The sequence below is a fragment of the Otolemur garnettii genome, unplaced genomic scaffold (assembly GCF_000181295.1).
Source record: "Otolemur garnettii isolate 467f Iridium unplaced genomic scaffold, OtoGar3 scaffold00003, whole genome shotgun sequence".
NCBI classification, from domain to species: Eukaryota; Metazoa; Chordata; class Mammalia; order Primates; family Galagidae; genus Otolemur; species Otolemur garnettii.
In genome coordinates, this window is record NW_003852398.1 from 16,356,272 (window position 1) to 16,367,722 (window position 11,451).

At 49.3% G+C, this 11,451-nt stretch overlaps 1 protein-coding gene across 1 annotated transcript in view; it reads left to right on the forward strand.

Annotated features, from left to right (window-relative positions):
- The window catches only part of CCNJL (cyclin J like), a 62,372-nt gene extending 53,431 nt beyond the window's left edge, over positions 1 to 8,941 (forward strand). The window contains exons 4-6 of the mRNA XM_003781986.2: positions 3,948 to 4,250; positions 6,254 to 6,413; positions 8,186 to 8,941. Of these exons, the coding sequence (XP_003782034.1) occupies positions 3,948 to 4,250; positions 6,254 to 6,413; positions 8,186 to 8,606 (884 nt within the window). The 3' untranslated portion in view covers positions 8,607 to 8,941. The remainder of the gene's footprint in view (positions 1 to 3,947; positions 4,251 to 6,253; positions 6,414 to 8,185) is intronic.
- The last annotated feature ends 2,510 nt before the right edge of the window (positions 8,942 to 11,451 follow it).

Below are 11,451 nucleotides of genomic sequence, written 5' to 3' on the forward strand. Positions count from 1 at the left end.
AAAAAAAAAAAAAAAAAAGTACAGCATGATTGAGTCTAACAAACATTTATTGACCATTGTGACATATGATGTGCTGTGGATAGAAATATTTGAGTTTTTTCCTGATAACCTTGGTAGGAAGATGACTATTTGAAAGGATGATTTAAGTAGTGTTGTACAAATACTATCTGCAGAGATGTTAAAGCTAATGGACTCTGGAGCCAGACTAACTGAATTTGAATTTTCAGCTTTGCAAGTGACTAGCTGTGTGGTCTCTGGCAAATGAAGTAACCTTCTATTTCATTATGTAAAGACGTAAAAATATTAACTACTTCAAAAAAAAGAATTACTAATAGCATTATGATTTATAGGAAAGTGACCTCAGGAATGGATGCTGAAATGTTCAGGGGTGGCATGTTATGTCTGCAGCGTAACCAGAAACGGTCCAGCAACAGCAATATTTACGTACAATGTACAAACAAAGCCAGTAGCTCAGTGTCAGCTGTCAGTGAAGGGGGCGGTGTGTTCGTTGTTCTATTCTTTCATCTCGTCTGTGGATTTGAAACTTTTCAAAATAAAGTGCATCAAAGGAGTCAAGGAGAGTCTGTGGCCATTGTCTGACTTGGAAAGACTCGGACTACTGTTCCCGGCCTCCCCGGGGACCCGCCCCAAGACTTCAAGGCATCTGTTGTCTGTGCGGTTTGCCGATAAGGAGGAAGCAGCTGAGTAGCGGTGCTTAGTGGGGGCTGCAGTGCCTGCTGGGGCAGCGCTGGGGACAGGGGATGGGGGCAGCATACTCACAGTTGTGGGAGGAGGAGGGGAGTAAATGTCTGCCAGGCATGTGCAACACCAGGAAACTCAGACCCATTTCTGGTTGTGAAATGTGTTGTCCAGGGGGAGAGTCGCTAGGCTGGGCTTGGTATGGTCTGCAGTTAAAAGCAGGGACTCTGAAGTCCACTTCTGGATATAGAAGCTGAGTTTTCCCCTTGGCTTTTTCTCTGAGCCTCTAGAGACTATACAGATTCCTACCTGGAAGGTTCCTTTGAGGATCTAGTGTGTGGCAGCCATTCTGTGTGGTGGGCACTTGGGAAACACTTTGCATTCTGCGTGACCATTTCATCTGCACGTGCTTATGTTCCTAGAACATAAATAAACAGCCTGTGGAATTTCATGCAGTTAGGTCCGGAGCAAACTCCTGAGGATTCAGACCCAGCCCTGCTTGGCTCTGGCCTTCAGTGTGGTAGGTCCCCAGGAGGCAGAGGGAGCAGGTGAAGTCAGATTCCCAGTAATCCCTGGCGCCTTCCATTGGAGGATAATCCTCCTGGGCTTGGCGACAGAGCTCTGAAAGGTCTGAAAAGCAGGGAGAGGAGGGGGAAACTAATCTGATTGAGCACATCTGCTGTGTAGTAGACTACAGGCCGCCAGCAGGGCTGTGCGAGGGTCTTAGTGCCACTCCCTGTACAGTGCACTTTCCCCTCACCACGTTCTGCTCCTCAGAGAAGCAGAAAGCTCGAAGCATAATGTCCAGGGAAACCTGGCAACTTTGCAAAGAAAAAAAGGTTATCTCCTTTTAAAATTGCACAAAGAATGTATGATCGGATCGTTAGAGAAAAAAGTAGGCAATATAAGATCATCCGAGATCGTCAGAGAAAAATTCAAATGGCCTAAAATTCCAGAAAGAACCATTCATTCATTCAGTTGGGCACTTACGATGTGCTAGGCACTGTGCTGGTAACGGATGGCACAGCAGCAAGGGGGTGAGCCCTGGTTCCTGTCCACACGGGTCTTACAGTCAGGTGGTGACCATTAATATTAATACTTGGAGGTGAACACAGTGGCTCATGTCTATAATCCTAGCACTCCAAGAGGCTGAGGTGGTTGCATTTCCTAAGCTCAGGGTTTCAAGACCAGCCTGAGCAAGAGTGAGACCCCATCTCTACTAAAAATAGAAAAACTAGCCAGGTTTTGTGGTGGACACCTGTAGTCCCAGCTACTCGGTAGGCTGAGGCAAGAGGATCACTTGAGCCAGGAGTTTGAGGTTGCTGTGAGCTATGATGTAACAGCACTCTACCCAGGATGACAGAATGAGACCACTGTCTCAAAAAAGAAAAAGAAAAAAAACTTGGTGTTAAGCAAGTAATCTGAATGTAAGAAGTGCATCAATGGTATCTGAGGACCACTGAACTGAGCTCTTCAGGACAGCGATGAGATCAGAGAGGGGCAGAGTTCCATGAGGCTGCACCTTGTGCTTATAGAGGTGTGGGACTTCACAGGCCAGCAGGGCCCAGTCCTCCAGGCCTCACTTCTGGGATTTTCAGCCATGCAAGACTTTCTTGCCCCTCACAGCCTGACCCAGTTCCCCGTGTGTAAAAGACAGGAGGGGCTGGAGCATGGGGGTGCTGTGGCTGCGCAGACAGGGCATCTCTGCTCTTCACCATGTTGTACGTGTGCATGTGCTCAGTTCCTCCCTATGAAAGACCAGAGCTCATGTCCTGCTGTCTTTACCCACTGAGTGGACTGTGGCCAGGCTCACAGAGACCTGGGCCTGCCCAGACTTCATTTCACCTGCCAGCCTTTGAGGCCTGCCTCAGGAACGCGTTGTGTCCCATGTGGAGCAGCCCGCACTGGTTCGTACCTCATCTCCCCTGAGCAGCATGAGAGGCTGGTGGGAAGTGGGTCAGGGACACGTGCAGCTGTGAGCAGGTGTGAGCACGTTTTGTTGCAGGTTTCTGCATCAGCACCCATGTGTGCTTTGAGGTCAGCCAGGCGACCTTGCTGTTTCTTTGTCACTTGCTTAGCAGCAGCTCTGCACCCCATGGAGCTGGGCTTGGGGATCACAGGTGACCAGATCTAGGCCAGGCTCTCGCCACCTGACATGGGAGTTGTACATTACTTGGAGACTGGGGTCAGGGAGGCTCCCAAGAGGCAGGACCCTGAAAGTAAAGGACATGAAAGGTTGGCTGAGTGAAGAGGGGGTAAGGAAGGGTGTTCCGGGCAGGGGGGTGCATAAATGAAGGCTCGTAGGCAAGAACTACCAGTGATGGGGGTCCACAGCTGGGTTTTGAGGAGCGTTGTGGCTGCAGAGGAGAGGCCCCATGCCATAGAGCCTCAGACAGTGGAGGCTGTTAGGCCCCCAGCCCAGCCCTTGATCCTCAGTGCACGAGGAGCCCCCTTAGCCCCCTGGGAGCAGTCCATAGCTGATGACTACGAAAGGTGATGTGTAAGCGCCTCTGTTCCTTGACTGTGCTGGGATAACCCAAAGCCTGTCTTTTATACATTTCTCAGAATCCCTCAGTAGCTTTACACTCCAGTTGTCTGCAATGGTGACTTGATAATGTGCCCTTTGGGGCTTTTTCCCCTTTCCTGTTTTTTTCCTCGCCCACTTATCCTGCCTGGGCTCACCCTCCAAGGAGACTGTTTCAGAGTAACCCAAACTAAGACCCCATTTACAGAGTTTGAACTCAATGCTGGGGCCTGGGGAGAGCCATTGAAGGGTGTTCCCACATCTACAGGGACAGAGTCAGACTTGCAAGGTCAAATCTGAAGTTGGGTTGGTGAGGGCCAGATGGCATTGGGAGGGGGGGTGCAGATGGCTTATTCCCCAGGCCCCGACTGCCTTTGCTGACTGTTGTCATAGGCCTTCTGCTGGCCTGAGCATTGGGTGTGCATTTTCTCATTGAATATAACAAAAGCTTTATGAAGTATAGCTTCCATTTTACATAAGAGGAAGCTGAGCCACAGAGAGGTTGAGATACCTGGCCATGATCACACAGCTGGCAGTGATGGCTTGGGGATTCAAGCCCAGGTTTTATAGATGCAGAATATGTGCTCTTGTCCCTTGAAGTCCGGCCTTTCTGTCTTCTGTCCTCTCTGCCAGCACTACCCAGGCACTGTACGGTGGGCCTTGAGCTCGCTGGGTACAGGTGAGAGTCTGTCAGTAACCTCTGCTTCCCCTTTCCCCCACACAGGTAAATTTGAGGACAGGGAAGACCACGTGCCCAAGTTGGAGCAGATAAACAGTACAAGGATCCTGAGCAGCCAGAACTTCACCCTCACCAAGAAGGAGCTGCTGAGCACGGAGCTGCTGCTGCTGGAGGCCTTCAGCTGGAACCTCTGCCTGCCCACACCTGCCCACTTCCTGGACTACTACCTCTTGGCCTCCGTCAGCCAGAAGGACCACCACTGCCACGCCTGGCCCACCACCTGCCCCCGCAAGACCAAAGAGTGCCTCAAGGAATATGCCCACTACTTCCTAGAGGTCACCCTGCAAGGTGACAACTTCCCATCCCTTCCCCACCCACACAGCAGCAGGGGTTAGGTGGCTCTGAGGGCCCTGTCTGTCCAGAGGTGGGGTCTTCTTGTTGACTAGGGCCTGTGTGCCCAGACCACTCTTACATTGCAAGGGAAAAGCAAAGAAGGGTGATGATAAACGTGTAAAAAGGTAAAGGCCACTGGTACCCTAAAGACCACCTGGTCATTTTTCTTGTGGTCAACTGGAACATTGCAAATGATTTAAATCCTATAGGTTGCCAGGCTCAGTGGCACACACCTGTAATGCCAGCACTCTAGGAGGCTGAGTCAGGATTGCCTGAACTCAGGAGTTTGAGACCAGCCTGAACAAGAGTGAGACCCTGTCTCTACTAAAAGTAGAAAAACTAGCCAGGCATTGTGGCAGGTGCCTGTGCTCCCAGCTACTCAGGAGACTGAAGCAAGGAGGTCACAGCACTCTACCCAGGGTAACAGAGCAAAACTGTCTAAAAGAAAAGAGGAAAAAAAAAAAGAAAAATAGTATAGATTCACAGGTAGGCCATTCCCAAAGAGCTGTCATCATACAAATAGGGTGAGGGGAGTGAATAGTGTTTCCTGCTGGGACTACAGGTGCCCGCCACAATGCCCAGCTATTAAAGTTACCCCAGCAATAAAAGTTACCCTATCTGAGGACTCTTACTTGAAACTCACCCTTCCCAGTGTCTTAAAATCTAGGCATTAGTGAAATACTACCCCTGATGACCTGCCACCAGCCAGTGTTTGTGTGTGTCAGCATCAGTGGTCGTGATATCCAAACATTTCCTGAGCATTTGCTGGGTGCCAGGCAGCTCACTTTAGTGCTTTGTATATGTCATCTCAGTTGACCTTGACACTGGTCAACTTGACACACACAAAAATCATTTTTATTCACATTTTATGAATGCGGAGCATTGACGCTTAAGAGGTGAAACAACTTACCCAAGGTCATTGCTGGGATTTGAACCTGGTGTGTGTGGGGCTCTGACTCTGTTCCTATAACTCTACTACCACCCTGACTGACGCTGTAAAAGGCAGAAGTTGAAATACTTGAAAATCATGGACAACTTAACATAGCAATACACCAAAAACCAAGTGGCAGGCTCAGCGCCTGTAGCACAGTGGTTACGATGCCAGCCGCATGCACCAAACATGGAGAGTTTGAGCCCAGCCCAGGCCGGCTAAACAACCATGACAACTGCAACAAGAAAATAGCCAGGCATTGTGGCAGGTGCCTGTAGTCCCAGCTACTTGGGAGGCTGAGGCAGGAGAATTGCTTGAGCCCAAGAGTTTGAGGTTGCTGTGAGCTATGATGCCATGTCACTTTACCAAGGGTGACACAGTGAGACTCTGTCTCAAAAAAAAAAAAAAAAGGCAAAAGAAAACCAAGTGGCATTCATGAAAACTGCAGGACTTTCAGCTGTTTGCCTCTGCACATAAATAGTACCTACTTTGCCATATGACTAGATATCATAGTAGGACATTAAGAACCTTGGTAAACCTAAGTAAACTGCCAATTTTAGTAATGAACACCAAACTCTTACAGCCATTCATTCAAAAGATTTTCATTAAGTAAATAAATAAATAAATAAATGAAAGATTTTCACTGCATGCTGCTGTGGGCCAGGCATTGTTATAATTAATAAGTAGCCTGAATGGAAGCCTTTGAAATGGTGTGTCATTAAAAACCAAAGAAAGGTGAAATGGTTTACAGTTTTGTTTGTAGAACATCAGCAAACCCCTGCAGCTCTGGGATCTGTGGTCAGTATTGTGAACGTCCCCACTCTCCGCTGATACCAGAAATCCCAGACTGAGAGCCACGGTGCTTAAGATTCAAAAACAGCTACACAGTTTCTCATTTTTCATCCTATTTACGAGGCAGTGATTATCAGCCTTTAAACCAGTTCATTTGTTCACCTGTTGTCGGGGTGAGCCTGGGACACCAAGGAGGGGCATTTCGAGGCTGACTCTCTTTGTCATTCGCTTTTAGATCACATATTCTACAAGTTCCAGCCTTCCGTGGTTGCTGCTGCCTGCGTCGGGGCCTCCAGGATCTGCCTGCAGCTTTCTCCCTACTGGACCAGAGACCTGCAGAGGGTCTCAAACTACTCCATGGAACATCTCAGCTCATGCATTGAAATCCTGCTAGTGTAAGTTGCTCTCCTGAATGCCATGCTTCTGAAATACTGGATTCTGGTTGTTCTTACCGCCTGCCCCAGGTGACAAGTGATTTCCTGAATCTGGAGCTTGTGATGATTTCCCCAGCTAAAGAGTCTCATGTAAAGCTGGCCAGGGTGACTCCTGATGGAAGTAGGGCTTAGGGAGTCAGCCCTTTGGAATATTTTGGGAAGCTTTGGGTTTGCATCTTCAAGTTCAGGCAGTGAGAGTGGAGAGGACTGTGTATATCTCCTTTAAATGTCTGCACTCTTCGATCTGAGTCCCAGTGTAATCTCATGGATAATCACACTGAGGGACTCTAGTTATAAGCTACTTTTCTCAGACATGGCCCCAGATTTGACTTCTTAGCCATCTAAGCCCAGAGTGACTTCAGATAAGAGGCGCAGCCTCTGTGCAAGGGGCCCTGGGAATCTTGGAACAGAAGTGTCCGGTGTATCAGAGAAGATGGTTAAAGTCATCATGGATCCATCACAGGGAAAATGATATTGGAGGCAAAAAGCTCCATGGTGACCACAGGGAAGAGGGCAGACAGTGCAGAGCCTCTTCTACCCATAGGAGGCAGCATGTCGCAGATACCGGCCTGCCTGACCAGGCAGCCCTTTAGGCCAAGCAGAAGCCCATGGACCCCCCCATCCCCAGCTGCCTCTTATCTCTGAAATGTGGGCAGCCCTGCTGATAGTAGCTTTCGGTTCAGTCCTTTGAAATGTCAGTACTGCTCCCTTAACAAGTGGCCTTGTTTTAAGATCTGTGCTTTTTTTTTTTTGAGATAGAGTCTCACTATGTCACCCTCGGTAAAGTACTCTGGCATAACAGCTCACAGCAACCTCAAACTCTTGGGCTTAAGCGATTCTTTTGCCTCAGCCTCCCAAGTATCTGGGACTACTGGAGCCCGTAGTTGTCATTGTTGTTTAGTAGGCCTGGGCCGGGTTTGAACCTGCCAACCCCCATATATGTGGCTGGCGCCCTAACCACTGAACTATATAGGTGCTGAACCTAAGATCTGTGCTTTTGAGAAGGTCCCCAAAGCCAGAGAGTACAGCCTGGTCTGAGCACTGCTGGGTCCCCTTGGATATTCAGCTGCCCCTGGCTTGGCCTCATGTCATCTTCCCCTATTCACTGGTGGATGGTTGTTGCTCAGGATACCCCCTTGTCAGATCTGTTGTAGTCCACATTTTCTCCTTTTTATATAAGTGTCTAATTGTTTTGCTTCCCAAGAAAGCTTTATGGGAAGCTTTTTTTTTTGAGATGGCAAAAATGGTGTTTGATCCCCCCTTTCAGATAGAGAACTTAGACCCCCGGAGCAGCTTGCTTGTTATCTGCCAGCTAAGGTGTGACCCATTTGGGGATGGAGCTGGCCTAGAAGTGCCTGGAGGGCAGAGGTTGTGGTCCTTCTGGCATCAGGAACACTGCTGTGCCAGGCGCAGGGAATGCGATGTGAGCAAAAGCAGATGGTGTCCTCCTTAGCAGCCGGGCAGTGCCCAGAAGTTATCCTGTGGGGGAAGTGAACCCAGAGTTTCTCAGGCTGAGTTAGGGCAGCACAGGGCTTCAGGGACAGCTAATCTAGTCTGCTGGGGTCAGACGAGGTTTTCTGTGTCTGAGTCTAGTCAGAGAACAGTTGAGACTGCTGCAGGCACACGTGGTCGTGGGCATCTCTTTGGATCCCCCTTAGCAAGGTAGGTAGAGGTGCATGCAGGTGTCTGGTGGCCTTTGACCTCCAAGTCTTACCCAGGCCTTTTCCTTTCAGAGCATATGACAACGTCCTCAAGGATGCCGTCTCAGTCAAGAGCCAGGCTTTGGCCATGGTGCCTGGCACACCCCCCACCTCCACCCAAGTGCTATTCCAGCCGCCCCCCTACCCTGCCCTCAGCCAGCCAGTGACCACCCTGGCACAGTTCCAGGCCCCAGTGCAGGACCTGTGCTTGGCCTATCGGGACTCACTGCAGACCCACTGTTCAGGCAGCCTGCTCTCAGGGGGCACCAGCTCATCTCTCCACACCCCATATCCTACCCTCCAACCTCTGGATGTGTGTCCCGTGCCTGTCCCTGCATCCCTGAGCATGCAGATGGCCATTGCAGCTGAGCCCAGGCACTGCCTCGCCACCACCTACGGAAGCAGCTACTTCCCTGGGAACCACCTGTTCCGCACGGGCTGTTTTGACAGATAGGCCACCTCTGGACCCTTGAAGAGGACATTGACGAGGAGAGTTCAGCCAAGTGAGGCCCTGGGAGGCTCTGCCCAAAGAGCCTCGTTGCCCGTGAACATGGAGAGTTCATACTGCTTTTGAATCAAACTGACCCAGAGCAAAACATTCAATGACATACCTCACCCAAGAGCATTCCTCTGAAAGACGTCTTCCACATGTGGCAGGGGGACAAAGAGATGGCTCAGTGGCTGTCCCCTCAAGCAGGGACCCAGTGAATCAAGAAAGACTTGGTAAGAGGCCAGGAGATGGGGAACTGGACACAGAACACTAGTCCACAAGTGTGTCTGGTTCTTCCCCATCGGTAAAGGAGGGGTAGCCTGAGGTACTCTCAGGACCCCTGGAAGATGGATCTGGGGTGCTTTCCTTTGCCTGGCTCCATGTGGAGGGGCCCCGTGCACGTTTCCACCTGAGCGTTTGCCTTGCGAGGCCCAGAGAGGCAGCGGTCTTGCCTATGTTGTCAAACCTAAACCTTTTTCGGTCTTTTAGATATTTCACGTGCTGCTGCTTCCCGAAGTGATCTAGCCTTCTTTCAGTAAGATGTCTTGTTTACACACTCTATCAGGGATTTTGTGATACTTGAAAATTCCTTAAGATAAAAGGCAAATGTAATTGCTACACTGCCTGTCCCACATAAGGGCTGTTAAGTTTTAACCCAGCTTGTGACGGACCTGCGGGTAACCACAGAATTCCCTTTTCAAAAGCAAATGGTTGGGGAGAACCACTTTCCCAGCTCTTGGTTCCAGAAGATTCCACATTTTAGATGCTGTTGTTCACCTGTAGAACTTTGATAACTACCCAGAGGTGAAAAGCCTGTTGAAAAGAAGACAGAAGTTTAAAACTATCCCCACCTCCCTCTGCCACATTTTTGCTGTGTGCGAGGTTACACTCTGCCTCGTCTTTGAGTTTGGCTGAAAGCAAAGGATAATAATGTGGAATATTTGCTTAATGCCACCTGGATTTGGAGAGTGGGATGCCATGGATATATGACACCACGCACCGTTGACAGGCAAGCGATTGTTTGGCTCTCAAGCCAGTATTTGGGGATCTGCAGCGAGAGGGATCTCAGGAAGACTCTTGTAACCGTGTGCAATATTTTTTATTCTGGCTCGTGGCTTGTGCTCAGCATTTTCTTTCTTTTGGTTGGTTCAGGGTCAGGGGACACATTGTCCACCTGTCGGAACTGGGAAGTATAAAGGACAATGGAAGCAGTGTTTTGTTTGTTTGTTTGTTTTTTAAGAAGGAATCATTGTTTGTTTTTTAAGAAAGGACCATCTTGTTTTTCTTGGATCCTTTGTGGCGGGGACTGCTGGGAGCCAGTCTCATGCTGATGTGTCAAATCGGAAGGTGATGAAGCTTTTTTTCAGAGCAGAGGAAAAGTCCCCACGTGGAACTAGAATGAAAAGAGACTGGGCCTGGATAGGACGCTGCCACCAACCACTAGCATAGGAAACTGCACGTCCGTTTGTTGTTTCTCTTTTTTTTCCTTTGCCCACCTCCTCTTATTTATGTGCAACCAGTTTGCATTCCAGGTTATTGTATCTGTCTGCTCTGGGGCCAGTGGCTCGTGAGGGACCCCCTAGTACAGCCTCACGGTTAGTAGCGTGGACCCCAGAAAAAGGCATTCTGCAATAAACATATCACTTACTCTTGGTCTCTCTGCTTTCTTAAAGGGCATCCGTGCTCAGGCCAGCCCCGCCTTCCCCTTTCCAAATCAGCCCCAGTGGGTGTTTGCTGGTCTGATTGTGATGAGAGGTACAGGGGGGTGGCCCCTGCAAGACTGGCTCCCTTGAAGCTGGGCCTCGCTGGGGACACAGAGGCTGTATATATACAGAGAGGTATATAAGGCTGACACCCCAGCTCCAACACCGTCTCAGAGTGCTCCAGACAAACCAATAGGATGTATAGAAAGAGAGATTTATTTTAAGGAATTGGCTTACGCAGTTGTGAGGCCTGGCAAGTCCAAAATCGATAGGGCATTCCAGCACACTGGAAATTCAGGTGAAAGCTGATGTTGCAATTGAGTCCAAAATTTGGAAGCTCAGGCACTTCTGTGTTACAATCTTGAGGCAAAGTTCCTTTTCTAGGATACCTTAATCTTTGCTATTAAGGCTTTTAACTAATAGGATCGGGCCTACCCGTGTTATGGAGGGTAATCTGCTTTTCTTAAAGTCAACTGATTGTGAATGTTAATCATCTAAAAAGTACATCTAGGCTTGGCGCCTCTAGCTCAGTGGTTAGGGTGCCAGCCACATACAGTGGGGCTGGCGGGTTCAAACCTGGCCCAGGCCTACTAAACAACAATGACAACTACAAAAACAAAAACATAGCTGGGCCTTAGGGAGGGTTCTTGTAGTCCCAGCTACTTGGGAGGCTGAGGCAAGAGAATTGCTTAAGCCCAAAAGTTTGAAGTTGCTGTGAGCTGTGATGCCATGGCACTCTACTAAGGGTGACATAGTGAGACTCTTGTCTCCAAAAAAAGATAAAAACTACATCCAGGCTGGCACTATCTTCTACCTGTAATCCCATCACTTGGGGACACCAAGGCAGGAGGATTACTTGAGGCAGGGAGTTTGATAGAAGCCTGGGCAACAAAGCAAGATCCTGGGCATCATACTATAGCAAGATCCTATCTCTGCTAAAAAATATTTTTTAATTAGCCAAGTGCACGGCTCAGTGCCTGTGGCTCAAGTGGCTAAGGTGCCAGCCACATACACCTACGGTGGCGGGTTCGAATCCAGCCTGGGCCCGCCCAAACAACAATGACGGCTGCAACCAAAAAATAGCCAGGCATTGCGGCGGGTGCCTG